Genomic DNA, 26,491 nt, shown 5'->3' on the forward strand with positions numbered 1-26,491 from the left:
TCATCGTTAAATAAATTATTTGTTGTTAAATATTCTGAAATTAGTCTCACTATACCCCAAGCAGGATTTTACCACTTCATACCACTTTGGCTCGGTGGTAAATATCGGTAAATACCAGTATTTACCAGTGGTATCTACCACTTGGTAAATACCACTTTAAACACTGGTCAAAATACATTTTTTCCAAGAGTTCTTATGAATAAAATGCCGTATTTTGCCCACCCCTGCTAAATATCCAGACACCCAATACTTGTTAACCTCACATTTTAATTGGATTTTGATAACATTAACATGTTGCTCATAAACATTTAATTGCCAATCCAAAAATTATTACACTACACGATATCGTGCAATGTTGTTTGACACGAAACAATGAACTGATAAAATTTAGATAAGTATTGAGGACGCTGCTTAAAAAATTGTCATTCAGAAGGACATTATTCCTGCCTGAATAATCAATCCTGTCTTCAATTTAGTTAGTGAGCTGATCGGAGAGAAAACTAATTTGTGGGCTGCGGTGGAATAAATTTTCCAGAGGTTCAGGTACGTATTGTCCAATAACTATTCTCAAAATAATAATCCGTTCAAAAAATCACCAGCATCGGGAGGGTCCATACATATATTACGTCATCATTTTAGTGTATGGGTGGTTTAGGTCTTCCTATGTTAAAATTCCCTTAGTGAATACGCTGGGTGGGTGGTTGGGTGATAAAATTGAAAATTTTTTATGACGTAATGCATGGACGTTCTCATACATAACGGATAAAAATCTAAAATTTTCAATCGAGTCATTCATCCTTTCTCAAACTCTCTTTACTTTTGACTCTTTCCACAATTAAAAATATATAATTTATCGAAAATTTAAAATGAAATTTCAAATATGATTCCGAATTTACAACTTGACCAGTACAATTTTGATTGCAATTTTACAGGTTAAGGAGCAATATCATGAAGAAAATTGTGCCGTTAGGATTCATCGGCATTTTTCTTGTCGTGGTCCAATTGGGTCAAGGTTATCTGGAGAAAAGGTTCATTTATACACTTTATCATATTCACATATTCTTCAAATATTCATCTGTGCACTTTATACAATCCAGTGATCAATTAGTTAATGCGATAAGCCAAGATAAGAATTAATTGCATTCATGTTATGCTTCCATTGTTCCCATTGAAAGTAGTAAGATTTATTATACATATTTAGTTATGTATTTATCGTGTTTATGTATGTACGTATTTATGGATATTCTTCATAGAAAATGTGATTTTATTCAACCAAAAGTAATTTTTATGGAGTAACTAGCTCATAAGCCCGTCACCCGCATGGCGAAAGTTGATTTATTTTGCTTTCGAAATTCAAAATTTCACTCAATTCTTATGCCCACGGAAGTAAAATCAAATCGTAACGAAAGAAAAAGTGCAAAATGAGAACAGAATATCGATAATATCGAGAATTATGATCCTATTCCCAACATTCTCTATGTTCTCAATATTATCGATAATATAGAGATTTTTGATAGTGATGATATTTCGATACTCTGCTCCAGAACGGAATATCGAGAGAATGTTTTATAATCTGTGGGCACCAAGGCTGCAGATTTCCAATGCTTGAAAAATTTTCCCTTCACTCTAAAACAAATCGAGGAAAATGTACTCAATTTTGAGTGAAATTGCCACCAAGACAACTATTGAGTAAAATTTACCCAGCCAACGTTAAAAATTACTCAAGGTTGAGCAAAAATCTTTCAAAGTTGGATAAATTTTAACTTTTACTGGGTTACTTTTACTCAATAGTTGTCTTGGTGGGAATTTCGCTCATAATTGAGCGAATTTACTCGATATTTTTTAGAGTGTATTAGCTCATATTTTCTGTTATTGTAACAAATTGATCGAGCTTACAATTTTTTCAGACAAGGAGACAACCCAGACGAGGAGGCTGCCAAGATATTTCTTGATGGATATAATCAAGAATACGCCAGGCTGGCTAATTTATACGTGATCGCAGACTGGAACTATAACACCAACTTGACCGATGAGAATGCTGAGGCTTCGGTAATAAAAATATATGCAAACACCCAAAAATACTTAATAATTAGAGTTGAGACAGTTAAAATGTTTATGAGATGAGCTGCCCGTATAAAAATTGTGCGGCGACTCCTGCGTAACACCGCACACCTATTTGGCATAATAATTTATGCAGTAAATTGTTCATAATTCTGCATAAAATGTTTGGAGAGTATATTCACTGTGTTCTGCAGACAGGTTTATGAACGGATGTTTCTGATAAGCTACTTTTTTTCATGCAAAGCTTATGGCTAATATTCTCTCTGTTTAATAAATAAATCATAGCAGAATTATGCATAATCCTGCACAGTTTATGTACAAATCACGCTCCATAAATTTTTCTGCGTACAATTCGGCCAAATTTCTGCATAAAATCCGTTAAATTTTTTAGATGAGTGTAGCGAGATGAGATGAATTATAATAAGATGAGACCCGTGAGTACTAACGCGTCTCATCTCGTCTCATCTCATGTGAAAATGAGATGAGATGAGACAAACTACAGTTTCGGCGATCCCATGACATTAATTGAGGGGTGAAAACCCCTTTATGGGAATGTCTTGTCTGTCTGTCCGTCCGTCTGTCTGTCTGTATCCACGATAACTTTAGAACGGATGCGAATATCGAGATGCGGTTTGCGCCAAAGTATTTCGAATTTTTGAAGTATGGATGAGTTCGAAGATGGGCATTGTAGGTATTAAGGTCACGGCGCCATGGCGACGACGCCGTGTCGAATAGGTGTCGAATTTTTTGTTTCGACGGTTTTAGATGTATTTTGGGACGGGGATTTCGAAAATCGACATCATTTTGACGTACCATGACCGTGTGACCGTGTAGACGACGCCACTTGAATTATGCCATGTGGGGTATCTATCGAAAGGTATTGTCATGTACGTTCAAAGTACGGGGGAGTTATGTCGAAACGGGGTGAAATGAGACGTGGGGTAATGTGAGACAATTGGGGAAAATGACGGGAAAGTATTGAAAGACGATGTGGGTGTGCCACAAGGACATTTACGTGTGTTTTCACCCCTTTGCTACATTTCGTTTGCAACGGTTTATTTCTTCCGTATTCGTTGCCTTTATGAGATAAGGTGATATACATAAATACTCGTTTCATCGTATGTACAGACAATAAATCAACTTTGTTTGGAAATAAATATTTAACCCTGAAAAATTGTGGTCATGGTGCAGGAGGAAGACATTTGTCTTTTCCGGAAGGTCGTTGACTTTCACCGTTTTCTCTAAAAATAGGAAAATCTTTGGTCATTTTTGGGGATTTCTCCTATGCCACCCAAATGTTAAATTTAAACATTTTCTTGCCGAAAAGTGGGACATTTCCCAATATAACGCAGTGCTAAATTTTGGATTTTTAATTTTTTTGAGCTTTATCAAAACTACTGAATTCCTACTTCCACACCGTGACAACAATATACAGGGTGGTTTAAATGTCACGCAACAATGGAAAATTTTCCGATGGGAAAAATCCCTAAATCCCCATTAGTTACAAGATTTTGGATTAAGATTTTTATAATTATTATCAAAACTGATGGAAAACTGATGACGAAATTCTTAAAACATTGAATTTTAGAGACAAAATTTCGGTAACTAATGGAAATTTACAAATTTTTCTCATCGAAAAATTTTCCATTGTAGCGTGATATTTTAACCACCCTGTACGTATAATATATGAGCTATAATATGGCTAAGCTCGGTCTCATCTCACTAGGTACTGAGGAGGTTTATCTTACTCATTTTCGTCTCACCGGTAACTCTATTTGGCGATAGAGGTTTGCCTAAAACTTGAACTTATTTAATTACCCCTAATTAAAATTTAAGTTGCAGAAATCATTTAATAAATTATTGCATTACTTCCCACCAACATATTTTACAAATGTTTAGGCCAGAATTATTGTTTAAACATATAAACATGTTTTTATTATGTTTCACTCAAAACGTTAATATTTTTCCTAACCTGACATAGTTTTGAAGGCAGCTTCATTTTTGCTAAATATTTAAATGGATCACACAACATTAATATCTAACATGTAATTTAACACGTAATTTTTCACCATGACTAATACCTGACAGATATATATATTTAAACTTAAAACTCATATAAAAAAATCATAAAAATTTATATGTTCAAGCATTTTAATCCAAAATCTAAATAATGAATTTTAGATCGAGGCCGGATTCGTGTTAAGTCAATACGAAGCCTTGGCAAACGAGGAGGCGGGAAAATTTAACACGACCAACTTTTCACAAGAAACGAAACGGCAACTTTTCTACGTTGGGAGTAAATCGCTTTCAGACGCGGAAATGAAAAATCTTAGTTCGCTGATTTCAGAAATGGGTTCAATATATGGACAGGTGACTTATTTCCTTACGTACTTCAAATTATGTGGGACGTTGAAAATTAATTGTTGGTGATGGCTGTGCACAGTATGCATAAGAATAAATAAGAATAAAACAGAGGTGAAAACTGGATTTAATAAATCCAACCCAATCCATCCATGGGTTAGATTTCTATTTAAAATTTCTATTTTCTATTTCTATCAAAACCATAGATTTCAAGTTTTCCCACCTTACGTATCGATACACTCTTAAAATCATGTTAACCTTTTGGATTAAATCCAGAGTATCGTTAACTTGACAAAGAGTGCAGTTTAATACTCTGGATTGTGTGTAGTTTACTTAATTTAGAATTCAAAATGTATTTACTGCTCAAAATGGTAACATTATTTTTAAGAGTGTAGAATAACATTTTCCAATACATTTTGATCCAATCCATTGGATTTGATTTTTTTTGGGAAAAATCCATGGGATTGGATTACATTGTCATTTGGATGGATCCTCTTCAGCTCTTTTAGAATAATCAATTCCAATTCGGAAAATTATGGAGGTCAAAAAATGCTAGGGGAAGGTCCATAAATTATGTTACACGAGAAAGAAATAGGGGATGTAAGACTCCAATGAAATCGCGTTTATGTCTAAAAATCCCGATTTTTGCGCCACATAATTCATGGATCTATTTAGGGAACAAGTTATGGTTTTCTACATTTTCTGTCGGATTTTTTTAACCAATTAATTAGTTCCCACATTACCACATTTATGAACCACCCTTTACAGTATTTTTTCTGGATTTTCTAACAGGGCAAAGTTTGTCGCCCCATCCCGAACGGGGAAGAAGAATGTCTTTCTCTCGAACCAGAACTTACCAATCTTATGGCAGAGTCGAGAAATGCGTCCGAATTGCTCTGGGCGTGGGAGGGATGGAGAAGGGAAGTCAGTAGGAAAATCAAACCTTTGTATTTACAGGTAAGTGGAAAATTTGGTGGAAAAATCAGGTGGAAAATTTTACCCGGGTTAACTTTAGTATCGTCGGCTTAGTGAGTAATATAGTCCAAAACGCGGCAAAAATAAATTCAGTCCTCATTTTTGAACGGCTTGATATATCGACTTTTTGTTTTCTGAATGAATGCCAATCGCATGGACTATAAAACCACCCCCTTTCGCCTCAATGACAATTTTTTGTATGAATAAAGCCATTTTCAAAAATATTTCATCTTTCATAAATACCCTCTATGTTGAGACACAAAGCGATCTTATCCAACTACCCGTCGGGAACGCGTCTCGCTATTAATGGGCCCTTTTCTGATGATAAGTTATAAGGAGATGATACACACACTCGAAAGACACATTGGCATTACTTTTAACAATTTATTGCAATCTCTTCAATTATCAACAATTACAAAAATGAGAATTGCACACACAAGAAAAAGACTACCTCTCTACTCGAGTTCCAACGGACGACGACTTCTTTTCTCTCTTACTCACACAAAGAAGGAAGCGAGGGTAAAATATGAAGGGAAATACAAACCATAGGGGCAAACTAATAATCATATAATAATGTATAATCCAACATCCTCCCACCTCTTTCGAGAGTAAAACGAACAAAAGAATTAATCTACATTTACACACATATAATTCCAATGATCATAACGCGACGGCTTCTTTACTTGTCTCCCGGCTCGCGTCTTGACAATCACATCTTGTTTCGAATCAGCACGGTCCATCTCTTGAATCCTTTCGCTGATTGGCAACTCATCTGACGAAGACAATTCCATGGGGTATAGACGTTGAAAGGGTCTCGTCAACACGTGTCCTTTCTTCACCTTGGTGACTTGCAACGTACCAAACTTTCCAATCTTCATCTCGTAGTCATGTGCGGTTTGAACCTTCGCCACTCGGATGATTCCATCTCCACCAGGGATGACCTCTATGACTTTTCCAACAGGCCACTCATATCTCTTCTTGTTGTCGCATCCAATGAGTACGACGTCTCCAACCTTTAGAACTGGACTCTTCCTTTCCAGCCCCCTCTGCACAAGTTGGGATAAATATTCACTTCGGAATCTTTGCTGTAGTTGACTCTGGACTGACTTCATCCTTCGATAGGACTTTTCAAATCCACGTTGGTTGATCATTTCTCCTTCAGGGAAATGAGCACTTCGGGTTGGATGTAGGAACATGGCTGGGGTGAGTGGAATCAGGTCCCCATCATCTTCCGTCATAACTGTCAAGGGTCGATCATTGATTGTCGACTGGACTGCAGAGAGACTGGTTCGTAGCTCTTCATTGGTCAACTTCGCCTTGCCAAGCATCCTGCGCAATTGATTCTTCATTGAGCGGACCAGTCGCTCCCACCATCCTCCCCACCATGGCGCTGCAGGAGGATTAAACGTCCACTTTATTGGTTCCACATCAAAGTTCTCTCCAAGTTCCATGGTATCCAAAGTTTTCATTAGGTTCGCCACTCCCACAAAATTTGTACCATTGTCGCTGAAAATCGTGCGGGGGCGACCATGCACATTGATAAATCTTTGCAGGGCTCCCATAAACGCTTCCGCACTTAATGACTGTACGACGTCCAACGACACACAACGATACACGGCACACGTAAATAGCACAATCCATGCTTTACTTCCATCTTTCAGAGTGACAGGTCCTGCTAGGTCGACTCCAGTCGTCTCAAAAACTTCAGTAGGAGTTACACGTTTCGCTGGGAGGCTTGCAGGTTCAACTGTCAGCGGCTTCGAATCGTAACGTCGACATCTTGGACATTCTCGGATGATGGACTTGATAGATTTTCTCCCTCCCAACATCCAAAACCGTTCTCTCAATTTGCATAATAAGAACTGCACTCCAGGGTGACTGTATATTTGGTGTAGTTCTCTCACCATCATCTTCACAATTGGGTGCTTGCTTGGCAGAATTACTGGACAACGGAAATGATCTGTGTCTTCTTTGTTGAGTAGACGGGTCTTCACACAAAGTAGACCATCATTCTTGACAATTGCCAGCTTCTTGTTAATATTTCTGATATCCGGAATAAGACACTCTTCTTGAACACATTGAAAGAGACGATGTTCTGCTATTTTCATCTCTTGCAGACTCAGCCGATCTTCTTTCTGGTGAACGCCGAGTTTTTTACAATTGGTAATGAATCGAATTATCCACCCCATTACTTTCACATTCTTCCTGAACGATGAGAATTTGCACTGGAACCAAGCATTCTCTCGTGAAACTTGAAGAATTGATCTCTTGTCTTTCTTCCGTTCAGTCTTGATCTCATCTTCGTCCACAACACTGGACGTGGTTGGCCATTTATCCTCTGGACCACGAAGCCACTCCATCCCCTCCCACCATTTCGACGACAACAAATGACTCGACGAACAACCACGGGAAGGTAGATCTGCGGGGTTCATCACTCCAGGGACGTGCCTCCAATTTTCAATACTTGTCAGCTTCCTAATTTCTGCGACTCTATTTGCCACGAACGTGCCCCACTCCTCACTACGTTGTATCCATGCGAGGGCAGTTGACGAATCAGTCCAATGATAGACTTTCTCGATCTCGAAATCCAACGACTCTTGCACCAACTTCAGCAGACGAACTCCAATAAGGCAACCCATTAGCTCCAGTCTTGGTATTGTTCCACCTCGAAGCGGTGCGACACGAGATTTGGCTTGTACGAGATTGATTCTCACTTCTTGTCCTTTCTTACTCCGCACATAGATTACTGCGGCGTAAGCATATTTACTTGCATCAGTGAACAAATGCAATTGCATTTCACTTTGATCATGACTAAACAGCATTTGTCTTGGGATCTTGATAAACGACACGAGATAGAGCTCCTCACACCATTTTCTGAATTTTGTAGACTCATTTTCTTCCAAGTCGTCATCCCACCCCTTCTTTGCTGTCCACATTTCTTGCAGCATGAGCTTAGGTTCCAGGGTCACAGGGCATGTAAACCCGATGGGGTCAAATACTCCGGCCACCACTGACAGAATCTTCCTCTATGTCAACGGTCCTTGTATCACAACTGGCTGTACTTCACATGACAATGTGTCCTCCGACCGATCCCACGCTAGTCCCAAAACATTAGTTTTCTTCTTCTTGACAACATCCACTTTGCTGCACTCCCACTCACGAAGATCCATCTTGGCGTCGGCTAAAATCTTGGTTGACACGGCACGGAAGTCTTCATACTCTTGGGTAGTATCAAACGAAGTGATGCTATTGTCCACGTACATTGATTTAAGGAGTTTCTTCGCTATTATTTTCATGTACTCCTCAACTTGTGATAAGTGCAGCTCTAACACGCCTCCAAGCAGGAATGGACTGCACGTTTCTCCAAAGACGACTCGAGCGTGACGTAATTCCTTGATGGTTTCCATATTCTCGTCCCACCACAGGAATCTCTGATAATCTCGATCTTCTTCACGCACCTCGATCATCTGGAACGCTTTTCTTATGTCGGAGACAACTCCAATTTTCCGTTGTCGAAAACGATGCAAAACAGCAGGGATCAGTTCAATCAGATTGGGACCCTTATACAAACAATCATTAAGTGATGGCTGTCCCTTTACCTTACAGCTTGCATCAAACACAGGACGGACGGGTGTGGTTTGGCTCTCCGGCTTGAACACGGGATGGTGAGGTAAATAGTGACTTTCTCCTGGACTCTTGACATTGACAGGTTCCACTATCCCTTCTTTCTCCCACCCTCGAAATATTTCACTATATTGATTGACAGCAACATTATCCTTGAGTTTCTTTGTTGTTGACTGCAACCTTTTCTCAGCAATTGTTCGGTTTGAGGGAAGGTCAGGTTTCTCGCTTATCCAGGGCAAACCAACACAATAGCGACCGTCTTCCTTCCTCGTCACGTTTTCTATGAAGTGCTTCTTGGCTTCTTCATCTTCTTGAGATTTTGACTTCACTTGAATGGAATCTGTTATTCCCAGAGTATCCAACGACCACAAATCTTGCAAACTAAATTGTCGATGGCACAAAGCAATGGCGACATTAGAGTGGCACGGAACAGGAACTGGTCCACCCAACGCCCAACCAAAAATCGTCTCCTCCGCAAACAAGTCCCCACCCAAGTCGATATTCCTACCCGTCATCACTTGCCCCCTCAAATCGGAACCAATTAGGATTTCAATATCCAAATCTTCTACGCGGGTTGTTGCGAGATCGGAGATATTTATCTTCTTCTTCTTCAGCGTTTCCAGCCATGGTCCAACTGGAACTCTCGGAAGAGAAGTACACACAATTGATTTTTCTCGCAAAATCCAGTTCTTCTTTATGGTGCCGGCTAGATTTTCAATTTCCACTTCTCTTAAATGTTCTTCATGGAGATCTGTCACGTATCCGCCGAGCAGCATATTTCTGACATGTTCGACACCAGTCGACTTTGCGCCGGTAACTTTCACTGTCGTCGCTCCGACGTAGCTGACTTGACTTCCTTCGTCAATCAACATTCTCACAGTTCGAGATCCTCTTGCGCCCATCGCCCGCACCACCACAACTTTCAGGAGCACATCGTTGCTTCTTGCAAAATTATTATGACGGACGACGGAGCTATCTGGTTGCTCAGGCTGACGTTCAGTCTTGTCACCTCCACGACACATGATGAGATGATGCCTATTCCCACAACCACCACATTTCACAGTTGCACTACATTTCTTTGAAATATGTCCAGATTTCAAGCACCGGAAACAGACTTTCTTCTCTTTGAGCTTATCATTTCTCTGCTCCATGGTCATGGTCCGTGCCTTGAAACAATCTTGACTCATGTGATTAATCTTGTCGCAGAATACGCATCCAATTTTACTTGTTGACGATAGACCAGCAGCGGTAGCGACGTCCTCTTGGTGCGCATCTCCGTACAGTGAATCCTTGCTTCTGTCCTTCTGCCCGTAAACCATCTTCAGTTTTCCTTCTCGCTCGACTTCTTGACGGAGGAACTGCATCAGATTATCCAACTTGGTTTTCGGAGGATCAGAAGTAGATAAATCTTCATCATACAATGTTGAGCGGTACCAAGCTGTCAAGATTTCTTTCGGAACACACGTCTCGATCATGGGTCGCAAGAACAATGTGTCCCTCTCTGACTTAACTCCCAACGATGCCAAGGCCTGTAACTGTGTCTGCAGACTGTCATACAATTTTGATAATGGTAACTTCTCTCGCTTTGTTAAGATATCCACTAACTCTCTTGCATACAAATCCACCAGCAAGTCTTCTTTGCCAAAGCGCTCCCTGAGAGCATCCACAGCTTTTTGGTAATTCTCTTCAGTTTTTGGATAACTCTTCACAACATCGGCAGCACGAGTCCCACTCACCATTGATTGGGTCAGATAGTGAAACTTGTCTGTGGTGTGTAAGTCTGAATCCACATGAATTTTCTCGAATTGTGCCCACCACTCAAGCCAATTTTTAAGTTCACCATCGAATTTGTTCAGCTCTATCTTTGGTAACTTGTAATTCTTCTTGTGGTTGTCACTTGAATCCGAACTGCGCGTGGATGGACTGAGGGTTGAGGGGAAAATGATCTTGTTCACTTTATGCCGAATAACTAACACTTTGTCGTAGTAATCTTCTACTGTGGTAAGTTCCGCTGCATATTCTTTGTCGTCAAGATTCCCGTCCAGATGTTGATCTTTCATCTTCTGGTCTAGCTCCTCCACCTCCTCCACTAGCTTATTCAATTTGATTAATTTGATTTCGAGCGTATCTTTGTCCGGTGCGGCCTTGGTCCTCTCTGCGTCCAGCTCGTTCACTACCTTCGTGATGCTTGCTCTGACGGGAGTACGCGCCTTCCTGATCCGGTCCATTGTACCTCGAAATCAATAAATCCAACAAACGAAATCGATTAGAAAATGTTCCCAACAATAATACTCTGGAACAATCTCCACCTCAATCACTCCTGTATGCACAGGATGGGGCCCTCGAAGAGGCTATACGAACACTTGTGATAATTCTGCTTCCCTCCTTCACGGACGTGGCACCCACGGCTCTCTCCAAGGAAAGGACAACACGAACAAAATAATTGAAATGGTATCACCTAGTACACCCCCGAATACTCAGGGTGGGGTCCTCGAAGAGGCAAAGTAGGTTGGTGATTCCTCTGGTCCCTCGCCGGCTTGAAAAATCTCGGTCCGGTCACAAGGGTCTTGGCAACAATGACTTATTCCCCCTCGCCGATTCAGTTTTGCTCTCCTCGGGCACAAGGGCTAGTCTTCTGTCGTCGACACGCTTCTCCTTATCGCGATAACACCAGTAAAAGGGCCCCACGTTGGGCGCCAAATGTTGAGACACAAAGCGATCTTATCCAACTACCCGTCGGGAACGCGTCTCGCTATTAATGGGCCCTTTTCTGATGATAAGTTATAAGGAGATGATACACACACTCGAAAGACACATTGGCATTACTTTTAACAATTTATTGCAATCTCTTCAATTATCAACAATTACAAAAATGAGAATTGCACACACAAGAAAAAGACTACCTCTCTCCTCGAGTTCCAACGGACGACGACTTCTTTTCTCTCTTACTCACACAAAGAAGGAAGCGAGGGTAAAATATGAAGGGAAATACAAACCATAGGGGCAAACTAATAATCATATAATAATGTATAATCCAACACTCTACTTACATATATGTAAAAACAAACTCGAGCACTTTAGGTTCGTTTTTATGCCACATTTTTTTTATTAATAATCCCGCCTTAATGTGACTATCTCCACTTTTATAGACATCCAAATTAGCATGTACACTTTAAACAAAATTTTAATGAATGATTACTGCGCGGAGGGCATATATGACTCTACCGCGATAATAATGATTTGGCATTAAAACAATACTATATGGTAAATCTATACCAACATGGGGTAAATTTTTAAATTCCGTCACGGTAGAGTCATATATCTACTCCGCTGGTTTTTTTATTACCAAGTTGCCAAGAGTGTAGGACATGTGATGATGTAAATATGTAGTATGGAAAATCTTGTGAAATTGTCAACTTCATAGAAATTTACAAACCGGTTCTTCAACTCGTTTGTAAATTACTCCGAGACCAGGTTATTGCACTTTTTTCAATAAAATTTTATTTATTTTATGCAGTATGTCGAGCTAAAAAACAAGCTCGCAGTTCACAACGGATACGCCGACTATGGGGACCGGCTCCGTCAAAAGTATGAAGATCCTGAATTCGAATCTGACGTGGATAACCTGTACACAGAAATGCGACCTTTGTACCTCCACCTCCACGCGTACGTGCGAAGGAAGCTGTTTGACACGTATGGAGGGGAAATAATTGACTTAAAAGGTACCCATGTTTTGGTACTAACTTAAAAAACAAAATCCCCAATTCGATATCTCTCAAGACAAAACACTCTAAGAAATGGGGTGACGATTACGACCATATTTAGACGTAGATATAAGCCTCTGCCGCCACGGTGATAGTGATACACTGCAAATAATTTTGAGACATATCGTCACCCGCGGAAGTACTCTATTTTTAGGTACTGATTGTGGAGGAAGACGTTTTGTCACCAATGGGAAATAAGTCAAAAATTCGTGCACCAAAGACACGTGATCAAGAAAAAATAAATACTTTCAGGTAAAACAAATCCTATATTCGGATAAAATTCCTAACTTTTTTAGACCTAAAATAACGACGTCACGTCTGATCACTTCATGAATATTTTAATTATTTCACGTTGGTGACAAAACGTCTCAAAAGTACCTCCGCGGGAGACGATTTGTCTCCAAATTATTTAGAGTGTAGGATCACATACATAACTTTGAATATTCTCGTCAACCCATTTCTGACCGCACAGTTTTTACGTTTCCAGAAGACCGGCTACTCCCAATTACCCTGCCCAACATTTATGCTACCACTAAAAATCAAATTATTTTTTTTATCAAAAAGAAAACAGTTCCGACATATTTTAATTTTTAGGCACACTGCCCCAATCTCTACTGGGGGATATGTGGGGTCGCTTTTGGGTCAATCTTTACTCAATTGGCGAACCATTCCCAGGAGAGCCGAGTATGGACGTTACGAAAGCTTTGGTAGATCAAGGCTACACAATTAACAGAATGTTTGAAACGAGTGACGCCTTTTACACGAGCATGGGCCTAAAACCTCTCCCGCCCACGTTCTACAACCTCTCAATGCTTGATAAGCCCAGCGATGGTCGGGAAGTCATTTGTCACGCGACGGCTTGGGATTTTTACGATGGGACCGACTTCCGGTAGGTCAAATGTGCTTCTATTTTTATCCCAATTTCTCGAAGATTTCCGTATTTAATAAATAGGATTTACTTTTTTCTCATTACACTCTTAGCTACTTGGTAATAAAAAAAAACAAGTGGAGTAGATATATGACTCTACCGTGACGGAATTAAAAATTTACACCACGTTGGTATAGATTTAGTAATAAAATAACACTTTTTGGTAATAATTTTAACACTAATTTGTGTTACTTTTTTACTATATAGTATTGTTTTAATACCAAATCATTACTATCGCGGTAGAGTCATATAAGCACTCCGCGCAGTAATGATTCATTAAAATTTTGTTTAGAATGTATGGACATAATATGAATGATTGATGTTAATAGAGGCGGAATGGCATAAGTGCTTTCCTGCCGGAATGAGGGGATTAGGTTCGATTCCTAGGACCTGCAGGGGGGTTTTCCTTCACTGCTAATTTATTTATTTAGAATCATTTCTTCTTTTTTGACAGGATCAAAATGTGTACCAAGGTCAACATGGAGGACTTTCTGACAATTCACCATGAGCTGGGTCATGTTCAATATTTCATGCAGTACGCGAACCAGCCAACAGTTTACAGGTTTGTCTCAGAATTTACAAATGTGTAAAATTACGAAATATATAAGAGTTAGGGAAGTGTTTCGATTAACCCGGAAAACTATAGATATCTGAAATGATTACGGACTAATTTTAATAAAAATTTTGTGACAAAGTAGTTACCTTGCTATACAAATCACCATCAACAATAGCTTGCTTCACACCCATCGTGATCACTATCTTTCTGAAAACTGGGGTTAGAGATTTTCCCTGATTTCCTTCCCACATTTGCATGATTCCGGTAAATTCCTCTCGTGTTTTTGATTCATTTGAGTATGTGTATTTAGTCTTTTGCAGTTTGCCCAAAATCTTGAAACGGAATGACATTGGGGAAGGTTGGGGGCAGTGTCCTCAGGACAGACGAAATTTATATTCTTTGACGTGAAGTACTCGTTGACAGTTTTAACATAGTGGCCAGTAGCCAAAACATTATTTCGTCCGGGGAATGATGCTTATTGATCAAAGATTTTAAAAAGCATTGTTTGATCAATTTTTTGAGTAGATTTTCCGTTTCAGGAATCCATTTTTAATGAACTATTCAGAGACTTTTTGGCTTTCAATGCAATTGTATGAAGTGCAGGCCTCCGATTCGGCTCAAATTTTGGAATTATGTGGGCCAAGTCAATACCACCAACGTTTCTTGAGGCAGTTTTTACGATGGTTCGAATTTGTCAAAATATTTGAGGTCAAAGTTCAAAAAGTGAAGATTTTCCCCTTCGAAATGAATGGAGGTGGAGTTTGCTTCCTCCGCTTGGTAAAAATCGCTCGTTTTTCAACTCTGACCTCTAATAGTTTGAGAAATCCTAACCCTCGCACAAACAGCCTAAAGAAATATTCTTTGTATTGATTTGGACTACATAATTCCAAAATTTCAGCCAAATCCGAGAGTTGCACTTCACACCATCGCATTGTTAGTTCAATGCTAGCGAAACCAATTTTTTTCTGGGAATCTGGCAGTCACGTCCTGATATTTGAATGAATTATAAAATTGATGACCTGAAATTGCGGTTGGATCAACTGGCACGTGTATCTCGTCATAGACAACTTTTGGACTACATTTTCGAGCCAGTTGTTTTGTTCGTGTTTATTTTCACTTCCAGCTAATTAATTGAGAAAAATAATTATAATGCAAAATTTTTTACAAGAACCAAGCCTAACCAAATTTTGTCTCATGATCAGACAAAAAAGGGTCAACTCGCGAATCCACAGTCTTTTCGAAACCACAGTTTTTCTCCAGTCCGAATCATTCGTAACACTTCCCTATACGTTTATTTTACCGCCATCTTTTTACATAAATATTTGGATTTTCCTTTCTACAGAGAAGGAGCCAACGACGGGTTTCACGGTATGTCACAAATTGTATGCATACATATGTGGCCATAGCTGTTCAAGGAAAAAGTTTTCAATCAAAATTCATTCATTCGAAAAAATATTGAATTATTGCATTCACTAAAAAATGCAAAAATTTGAAGATAAATTCACACAATAGTCGTCACTCAATCCTCACTTTTTGGTCGTATTTTTTCATAAAGTAAAATATGATTGAATGATGAGTAAAAGGTGCACATTCCTATTCATTTGTGCCATGTGACTCAATATTTATTTATCAATTCTAAAAAATGGATATTTATTATTCTTTGTTTCAATTATTTGTTTAATTAATTGGTGAATTTTTCACTCATTTCTTATAAATGGTTGAATGTGAACAGGTATACATATGTGGCTGAAAACCTGTGTTTATTTAGATTTCTTTATATCGGCCGAGTATGTAATGTTGTTTACCTTGAAATGTAATCTACCTTGAAATTTAGAGGCCATCGGAGAACTCATGTCGATGGTAGTTTCTACCCCAAAGCATCTCTTTGCTATTGGATTGCTGGACCAACTACCAACTGATAACAGTAAGTACTTAAAACCAAAGAGGAATTTGAAGAATCGGCTAATTAAGTAGATAAAAAAGCTGCTTAGATAAAAAAATTGTCCCCAACAATTTCCCCGAAAATACTAAGCAACAATTTATTATTTTGCATTAAATAACAAAAATACTTTTCCAAAATTCTATAAAATTGTTGCTGTTTACTAAACAATGTTTAGTAAAAAAAAATATTAATTCCCAGAACGTTTTGGGAATAAAGGTTCCCATATTCTGTAGAATATTTCATGCCCACACTGTACTTATTTTTAAACTAAATATATCTAAAAGTCAAGTAAACCCTTTAATTAATCTTTCTTTCAGAAACGGAAATCAATTATTTGTTTAAACAAGCCTTATCAACCGTGTCCACCCTTCCCTTCCACTATTTGCAAGACGTCTGGAGATGGCGCGCATTTCGCGGTGATTATCCCAACTTTGCTGAATGGAATGACGAGTTTTGGAAGTTGAGCGCATCAATTGTTGGCGTCCACGCGCCTGCCGCCCGCACCCCGGAGGATCTCGACTGTCCCTCCATCTTCCACGTGGCCACAGACTACGACATGATTCGATACTTTACCCGAACAATCCTCCAGTTTCAGTTTGCCGAATCGCTCTGTGAAGCCGCCGGCCATTCTGGTCCACTCACGAATTGTGACTTTTCTAACTCGACATTAGCAGGGGCTAAACTATCGTAAGTGAAAGCGTAAATCGTTACTATGTGGGTACATTTATTTCACGACAATTCAAATACCGTGCAAATAAACGAGCTATTTACCAGCCAGTGTTTCGGGTGCAGGTAACCACCTGCAAGAGATAACCGCAAGAAAGTGGTTGCTAGCGGTTATTTTTATCCGCAAGAAATACAAGACGCAAGAAACTGCTTCCCGCCACTATAGTTCATAAGGCATACCGATAGATGGCGTGCGTTTTTTGCACCTTCTTTGATTTTTTTCACCTCACATTTCTTGCAGTTTCTTTCTTTGCAATGAATGAAATGAAGCAAACCCGCAAGAAGCGAAACACTGTTGCTGGCATTTTAGTCAAACCGTTTAACGTGGCATAAATGCAACGTGTCCTCAGTTGAACGCTATTGCACCAGAATAATTCTTATGATTTTGTTCAGGAATATGTTGGAAATGGGACGATCCAGACCGTGGGCAGATGCACTCGAGGTTTTGACAGGGACAAGAAAAATGAATGCACGAGCGATTCGAGAGTATTTTGCGCCATTGGAAAATTGGCTCATTGAGACAAATCTCGCAAACGGGGACAGTCCAGGATGGTCAACGAAACCACCTGGCGGCGGTGGTGTCGGAAGTCGGATGTCGGATCGAAGAATTATTTACTTCATGACATTTATTCCTTACGTGTTCGTTGCCTTTATGAGATAAAGTGATATGCATAAATACTAGTTTCATTGTATAGACACTAAATCGGCTTTGTTTGGAAATAAATATTTAACAACTGTAAATACACCAGTTACTAACGAAATGCTATAGTTTTCATTAGGCATCATTTACCGTCCTGAATTATAATTATAATCAACCAGATTGGTAAGGATTTGACCTCGGATAGTCAATGGATTTTCTGTAAGATTCAAAATTGTTACTCTAATTTGGTGTATCACTGAATAGTAATAAATTGGAATTTCGCGGCATTTCTGTATTCCCATGTGGCGTAACTTTACTTCATATGTACCCCAACGCGTATCAAGGGTTAAAAAAGAGTATTTTCAAACTTTCAAATTTTCAAATTCAAATTTTCAAACGCAAATTCATTCATTGCGTTGAAAAATTAATATATCGTACACGGTTTGGTATAAACGAGAATGCCGCCTCGGAAGTATTCCTTAAGGGATACACCATTTATCTATAGTAGAGATTAGTAATGCGAAATTATGAAATTGCTACTAGATTATTTTTGTCTGCAATTAAATGAATTTATATCAGCACATATATCGCCATCTTGAATTAACAATGAAGTGAATTAATAAACATTTATTACTTCAAGTATTTATTTAATGGATTTGGTACTAATTAATCAAATATGCGAGAATATTCACCTTCAAATTTGTCAAACTTGAACAATATAGCGAATTTCTGATTTTTTTCTTGTGTTGAGTACCACTTCGTCGGCCTAGTGAGTAACCCAGTCAAGTCCAAAATGCATCAAAAAGAAATCCAGTCAAGTCCCGTAGAAAATAGGTGGACTTGACTGGATATCTTTTTAAAACGTTTTGGACTTGACTGGATTTCTTTTTGATGCGTTTTGGACTTGAATGTGGTACTCACTAAGCCGACGACTTCAAATTATCCCGATTTAGGACCAGCTACTTCTCCAAGGTATGCACTCTTCCCAAGTGCTTTACCAGCTCGGAAAACACATGGAATTTCTTGCCACAAAAATAGCAAGTTTTTCCCTTCATTCCGACGTGCATGCGATTTATGTGCGTCCTAAGGCTAGATTTTACCAATGTTTTGTACTCGCATTTCTCACATGACAAGATCTTCTTTGGCGCATGATTCGTCGCCACGTGATATCTCATACCAGTTGAAGACTTTAACTTCTTGTCGCAAAGGGTGCACTGAAAGTGTGCCCGGTTTAGATGGTTGGCCTTAATGTGACCTCGTAGTCCTTCTTGACACAAGAAAGTTTGAGGACACGTGTCACACTTTAAAACCTTGCGGGTAGATTTGTCCAGGTGGGTTCTCTGAAAAAGTGGGAGATATGATTTCCAAAACCTACAAGATTATTGGGTTTTGCCTCATACCTATAAATTGTAGGGTCTAAATGATATTTTCCCCAAAATAATAAACTTTTTACCCCATAAAGCAATGGGTAGCCTTATAATTAATAGATACTATTCAGTGCATCCAAAACCGGAAGATTTCGTAAAACCGGTTTTCGATTTTTCCGATTTTGGAAAACTATCGTAAAACCGGTTTTTGATTTTCTCCTAAATCGGTTTTAAACCGGTTTACACCAAATTTTGAAAATTTTGAAAATATGATTCAGTAAAATTTAAAGTATAACAAACTTAATTTGGAAGAAATATTTCAGAAGATTTAATTTATATTTGAAAAACAGAAAATGTTAAATTTTTAGTGGCTACGAAACAATTTATATGGAAAATCGAAAACCGGTTTTTAACCGGTTTCACAAAATCGGAGAAACCGATTTTGGATGCCCCAATACTATTACGTTACGTAAATTAAAATTAATTAACCATTTAAGTAATTCTACACAGACAAACGTACATATTCCTTTATTCGTACCTCATGCCTCCTGCAGTGATGCAGGGCGGCAAAGCTCTTCCCACAAGTCGAACATTTGTGAGTTTTTTCCGTCGTATGGGTCGCAATGTGGCGGATGTGGTTCTGCTTTTCCTTAAATTTCTTGCCACAAAGGGTGCACCAATATCGGACCGGATTCGCGTCATGTTCCACCCTGATATGTATGTATTGGTGGGGTGACGATCCTGCCATTGTTAGACAGGACCAATCAGCTGCGTAAGCACTTATGGCTTATTGCAGTCTCCCCATACACGGCACGTGCCTTAATGTGCTGAATCCCCTAACCTCCCCTAAGACAGATAAATCCCCCATGACTTAAAAATCCTCCGGTCCTGACTATAAATTAAGTCAGGACCAGAAAGAGATTTGGACATTCTCCGCCAAATTCTGGTGGCATATTTCTACACCTCCCACTTTTCGGTACATCCTAGGTAGCGAATCCTCCATCGCACGACGACCGGCCCAAAAAGAACCCCCGAGTGGTTCACCACCACGACCAACTCCTAAGGAACTCAGTGGGTCGCAGCCCCACCAGAGTCAGTCCGCCGGGCCGCCCACCGTGCGGCAGAGCCCCCCACCAGTGATGAACTCAATTACTCTACGCTCTCCACCACAGCGTATGCAATATTAACAGTGGGCGAGGACTTGGTTCAAGGCCCACGGACTGACCACCTGAACGAGAACTGCTCATTTCTCAGTCCCGCCCCCTGCCCCAGAATCGGCGTGGTGACCGACTCAGGGTGGCTCGTAGTCAGGAGGGTCTGAGACAGCGCTCCGCGCTGTCTCAGACCCGTTGTCTCAGACCTAATTTTGATTCCACCCAGGGCACTTGTTCCTCCTCCCAGCCCAACCTGCAAAAAATAAATATTAGTAAACTAAAACATATTGCAAGCCACGTTGATGGACACGTGGCATGCAAGGATTTTGGGTGAAAATAAAGTGTGGGGGTGGTTCCCTGCTGTGAACCACCCACCCTGACATGTTTCTTACTCCCCCCTACACACTCAACACAAAAATGTGGCACCCCCACCTCCTCTCCTCGAGAAAATAATTTCTCTGGAAATTAGTGGGAGAGGAGAAAAAAAACACATGTCTCACTTCAAACTCCCGCACGCACCCTGATATGTTGCGGAATGTAATTTTTGCTAAGAAAGGTTTTCCCACAGCTTGAAAAAGTGCAAGGGTGCCGTTCTCGCTGCGAGGTCAAGACGTGAACTCTGCTCAGGTGTCGATCAACCTCTCGCTGGGCGAAGAAGGATTTGCCACATTCTAAAAATGTGCAAGCATATCGTGAGCCTTTCTGGTGAATTCTTCCCATGTGATCCAACAAATTTGACGAACTGCCAAAATCATGGGTGCAAATTTCGCACAAGTATTTTCTCCTGGGTCCGTGCATGTATCTCCGGTGTGTTTTGAGGACGGCGGGATTTTTTAAAGTTTTCCCACATATCTAAATAAATAAATACATAAATATTTTAGATTATAATATAAATTGTTTGGTTTATAGTATCTCTAACCTCGCAATTTACTTGAGCATTATCGTCATGCGCTTCGGTGTGATACTTTAAATATTTTTTGGTTGTAAAACCCTTCTCGCAGTGGGCACACTTGAAACTTTTATCTTGCTTGATGTCCATTTTTGGGTTTTAAATTTTGCAAAATTAATTTGAAATTTTCTATTTCCCTTATCAGAAATTTACGCGTAGATAGATGGAAATTGTCCAATGAATTTTACGATTTGAAAACTAAATAACTTGTTCTTAACCCTGTACATAAATTGCCGCTTTTTTAGCCGATTGCATGATACACACCCAGAAAATTTTATCTCGCTCGTCAAGAGCGCTGTGTATTAGCACTATTAACCATATTTACTAAAATATTACCATAAAAATGACTTCGTTTTTAAATGTTTCGCTTGTTTTATGGTTAAGTTTTATCAATAAGAGAAGTCCGTAGATACTCAGAATACTCAGAGGACAAATCCAGCTTCATTTTGAAATTTTCGGGTCTCAAGGCCCGGCGTCTGTCAGAAACGTCTTATTTGTTCACATTAAAACTTGCCAACTTAATACATATTTACGATGAATTAAATCCCTCCAGACGAAAGTCAATGTAATATGTAAATTTCGGTAAATTCCTTACAATGAATTATTGTAAGTAATCCGTAGCTTGTGTCGTCTTCTGGTATGTATTGCTCAAAAATTTGATTATAGGAATAAACTGTATTTAAAAAAACAATTTTACTTACTTAATTTCTAATCAATTTAATTAATAAGCCTTAATTTCAGTATATGTATTGGAACTAATGATTAACAGTTCTTTCCCAACTACATTATAAAGTTTACGAGAAGGTAATTTGAAGAAAAACGTGGAAATTTAAGACTCTCCAACTAAACTTAAACTTTATTAAAACACATTCTCAATTATCTTTTATGAAAAATAAGTATTAAAAAAACTCGGCCACCCAGCTAAAATAAATATAAATCACAGTAAATACTCTATTTATAGCCCTGTTCTAAGTAAAGCCGGGTCTCTAATTATGACCCTGCTTGTCCGCTATCTATATTACCAGCCTTTCAATGAAAATTTATGCACATTCGTTTCATCAAAAAAAGGTTGAAATTATTAAAAGCATTTATTTAATTTTTACAACAATTCATCTAATCGTGATAAAATTACTCCTAAATCTCGTTTAAGATGATTTTGATTTCACGTGAATTATGTGAATTGATAGCATATCTTGTTAAATGAGAACTTATTTAATTTAAGGCAAAATGAATTCTACATTATTTTCTAATGTTTAAAATTTAGGCGAAAAAAAACTAGCCCAGTCTCTAATTAGCAGTTGTGATTTTCTCTAACAAGGGAAGGTCCCCGACTGCTAAGCGTGCCCAGGATACCCACTATGTTTCTTAGAATCTACTAGGACCCTAGACAAAGGATTCATTCATATTTACGTGTTAATCGCATATTTGGCGCCATGGCGTGGCGCCAAATTCGACAAATTTGTATGTTTTTATTTTTAAAACCGCCATAACTTTTGAAATCCCGGGCGGTTTTTCAAAAAAATTTCCAAAAATCATGAAAAAGAGTTTAACTTTCGTATGCCATCCAGTTTTTCAAAATATTGATTGTTTGAAGTTTTGTCAAAATTTTTTGATTTTCCTAGAAACGGGGGTTTGGCGAAACTTTTTGAAAAATATATCAAAAAATAAAAATTTTTAATTTTTAAATTTTTTCTTACAATTTTGATCTTTGTGATCATTTTAAGCCCAAAATTTTGAAAATCCGACGGAAATTGAAAAAGTAATGGAGGTTTGAAATTGGTCGAAAACGCATATTTTTAAGGTTGGCGCCACGCCATGGCGCCAAATATGCGATTAACACGTAAATATGAATGAAGCCTTGGTCTAGGGTCCTAGTAGATTCTAAAAAACATAGTAAATACCCTGGACACGCTTAGCAGTCGGGGACCAAGTAGTTTTATTTAGCAGCAGTGGCTTAGAGAGTATGTAAACTGTCGAAACCATGTATGATGCTTACTTAAACTAGCAAATGATTATAGAGTCTCCTTCTCTAAGTTACATGAGTCGTTTTGTGTATCACATATTATGGTAAGATCAGTATAATAAATATTTATTATTATTATTACTGCCGGTTCTTTTCTGTGTCACCCAAATTTCGATTTTATCCCCGCCAGTTAATAATGTATTTACCACATGTCTTATTTTTCTAAAGTATGGATAGTGTGACACCAAATCTTTAAAGTCAAAGAATTTCTTGCCACAGAAATAGCATTCGGTTCTCTTAACGCGGTCATGCACCCGTTGCACGTGTCTCGTTAGGGCAAATTTCATCCTACTTTTGTACCCGCATTTCTCACAGGAATGAATCGGCATCTCGTTTGTCGGGTGGTTTGCTTGCATATGAAGTGTCACACCAGTTGACCTCGTTAGTGCCTTGTCACAAAGGGTGCACTGATAACTTGCCGTCTTCTTTTCATTTCCGTGGCGCGTCTTGACATGCCTCTGGACTCCAGATTGGGTCAAACATGTCCAAGGGCACAACTGGCAGTTAAAAATTTCTCGCTCCTCTTTGTCTTGATGGATTCTCTGGAACGATTAATCAAAAATTAATTCTACCCATGAGGAGTTATCTTCCGTTCAAAACAATTTGTACATTTTTAGCTTTTTTGAAAAGTAAGGCCCTTACTTTTGAAAAAAGATTAAATTTTTCTATTAGTGTACGAGTGGCAATCCATCGGATTTTATTGGATCTGATGGCTCATTTCAGGATCCGAAATCCGAGCGGCTTGATCCGAAACGCTTCTTAATCCGATCCGACAGCTTGCCACTCCTACATACCATTATTTTTTTTAGTTTACCTGGTGCGTTCTGAGATTACCCCGAAGTGCAAAGCTCCTCCCACAAGTCGAGCATTTGTAGCATTTTTCCGTCGTATGGACAGCTATGTGTTTGTCCAGGGAACACTTTTGCTTAAATTCCTTCACACAAAGGGTGCACCGAAATCGGACAGGATTTTCGGCATGCTCTCCTTTAAAGTGTTTTAGAACGGATCCCTTGTCAAGAAATGTTTTCGGACATAACGCGCATATGCGTGTCGTGGTCTCGCCTCGGTGTGAATGGTTTTCACATGCGCGGTAGCGGTAAACTTGTCCAGGAAGGATTTACCACATCCTTAAAACGTACAGGGGAATCGTGGCCTGACATTTTTCGAATTGTGCATACTTTTCGTATGCCCTCGGAGATGGGTTGCCCTGCCAAATACTCGATGGCAAATTTTGCACGTGTGTTTTGCAATCTTGCTGCTGTGCATTTCTCGCATATGACGATACAGTACTACGCGATTTTTTAATGTTCTGCTACAAATCTGGAGACATTTTAGGAATACAGGTTTTTAATGGTCATTAATGATAGAGTAATTTATGCGTCTACAATGTATTCACAATCCTTACAAACTACTTGGGCATTGGGGTCGTGCGTGACGACGTTCTGAATGAAACGGGACATAGAACAAGAAGTTCACAGAAAATGCATATACTTACACATAATTCTGTTATGTTTACAAATTCAGTGCGTTATTACTCAATTAAAATGTGGAATACTTTAGACAAGGAAATGATAGAAGAAATACTAGATGAAAATGTGCAGATAGCTGGTAACGTACGAAGTCGTATCACGGAGTTTGTCATGAAAAAGCGTGGTAATAATTTTGTTAGGTTATAAGAGAACAATAATTTATAAGAGCGAATTATGTAGTTAATTTTAAGTCTTCTCTCAATCTATTTTTTAGTGTTACTTGATGTAAACCAGTCATTAAATTGTACTGATTAAGGAATAACCTGTGAATAAATGACTACCAACCAACCAACCAACGTGTTTCTCCAGATTCCCCCTCCATTTGAAACTTTTTGAGCACTTAGCACACTTAAAATTATTATGTTGGTTGGATTCCATTCTATGTGTTAAGTAGGTTAAATTCCTCTGTTAAAAATTATACCATGATTTATGTAAGACCGAAATGCAAATTCCCATTTTTGTGTTAGTGGTCTCTGCAAAAGGGTAAATTCTAAGTTGTAATTATTAATTTATTTCTTACTGAAATGGGAATATTTTCAAATCAATTTCTCCCAAGAGTTATGCTGAACCAGTGTAATATGCGGATTTATTTACTTAATAAACTCTCTGATTTATGAAGTATTTTTATCAGATATTTATATGAGTGCAAGTCATTTTTCGTGAGAAAAATGTGGTTGAACATGTGATAACTTGAACTGATACATAGGACTTGTAGGACACCCTCCCATGCTAACAAAACCTAGAGTAAGACTACTTTTACGAAAGCATGTTTGCAGTTGGGCTGAACAAGGAAAGGAACCTTTCGCTGCGAATGCAGTTTTTGGTGCATATTTAGAATAAACGCTCCAAGCATACTTAAAAAGTAGCGTCAGAGTTTCTCTTTATATGACATCAAATATGACAATTCTGTATTTGTTGACCTTTGAACTCATCGCCACGGTCAAGAGGTCAAAAATATTGTCGTCGTGTCAAAATTCGTATCAAAATGTCCTTTAAAATGAGATCCCATTAAGTGTTTTTTGACCTCCTGACCCTAACGACGAGGTCAAAGGTAAAAAATATGTCGTCGTTGAGTTCGTAGCGAAATTTCCTTTAATATGATACCCCATATGAAAATTAAGGTTAAATTGAAGTTCCGGCCACAACACACCCCCTCCCGCTGTGGGGGGTGGTCCGATTGACCCCATTATCGAACTCGACCGAGAATTAAAAATTAGAAGCAAAATTGCGAAACCCGCGTTTAATTCTGTTGACACGTTCTTGAGATATCCTGCTTACAGACGGACAGACGGACGGACGGACAAAGTGATAACAATAAGTAGCTGACGCTACTTAATAAACTTGAACGACTAACGATTCTACCCAAAATTCAAAGCAAGTGTGAAAAAAGGTTCACATGAAAAAGGTATATTTCTGACACAAAAGGGACCACAAGCAAGGGATGACTTGGACATTCTCCTCTGTCCGCCACCCACTCACCTTCCATTCACAATTTACCATAGATTTTCCTTATTTCATGGACGTACATACCACAAACTCGGACCAATTACATATGGATCCGCTCGCAAAGCAAATGTTTCCCCCAGAATTCCTCGACAGCATTGCCTCCTTGGAATTTGCTATGCTAATGTCAAGGAATGGACACGCTGATAATGATATCAAATTGTCGGCATATTTTACTCTGATTTTGCTGCTGATGGGTTAATGGATACTTTTATTGATTTGAATTTTAAATAAAAGTTTGTGAGAATGTCGAGATATTTTGTTATTATGCATTTTTTGTCTTTACTTCTGTCATGAATAAATTTGATCCCTTTACACTACTTTTCCTCAAAAAAACATAAAGTAATCAAAAATCTGAGAAGTTATCTGGCCGAAGTAAGCTTACATGG

The 26,491-nt window shown here is 38.8% G+C and overlaps 1 protein-coding gene across 1 annotated transcript; it reads left to right on the top strand.

Moving 5' to 3' along the window:
- Nucleotides 1–389: 389 nt before the first annotated feature.
- On the top strand, nt 390–17,698 carry LOC110862473 (angiotensin-converting enzyme 2). The gene is made up of 12 exons (XM_022111667.2): nt 390–543; nt 933–1,028; nt 1,908–2,049; nt 4,243–4,431; nt 5,215–5,379; nt 12,539–12,743; nt 13,380–13,674; nt 14,168–14,275; nt 15,612–15,637; nt 16,104–16,193; nt 16,529–16,898; nt 17,331–17,698. Exons 2-12 carry the CDS (start codon nt 949–951, stop codon nt 17,596–17,598), a joined length of 1,938 nt encoding a protein of 645 aa, XP_021967359.1. The 5' UTR covers nt 390–543; nt 933–948; the 3' UTR covers nt 17,599–17,698.
- Nucleotides 17,699–26,491: the final 8,793 nt, after the last annotated feature.

The sequence above is a fragment of the Folsomia candida genome, unplaced genomic scaffold (assembly GCF_002217175.1).
Source record: "Folsomia candida strain VU population unplaced genomic scaffold, ASM221717v1 Fcan01_Sc058, whole genome shotgun sequence".
Lineage (NCBI taxonomy): Eukaryota > Metazoa > Arthropoda > Collembola > Entomobryomorpha > Isotomidae > Folsomia > Folsomia candida.

Bases quoted from the DNA above. Each gene is read 5' to 3' on its own strand.
- LOC110862473 (XM_022111667.2), top strand. From the start codon at position 949: ATGAAGAAAATTGTGCCGTTAGGATTCATCGGCATTTTTCTTGTCGTG. The intron at 4,432-5,214 runs GTGACTTATTTC...ATTTTCTAACAG, and splicing joins TGGGTTCAATATATGGACAG to GGCAAAGTTTGTCGCCCCAT. The intron at 5,380-12,538 runs GTAAGTGGAAAA...TATTTTATGCAG, and splicing joins TCAAACCTTTGTATTTACAG to TATGTCGAGCTAAAAAACAA.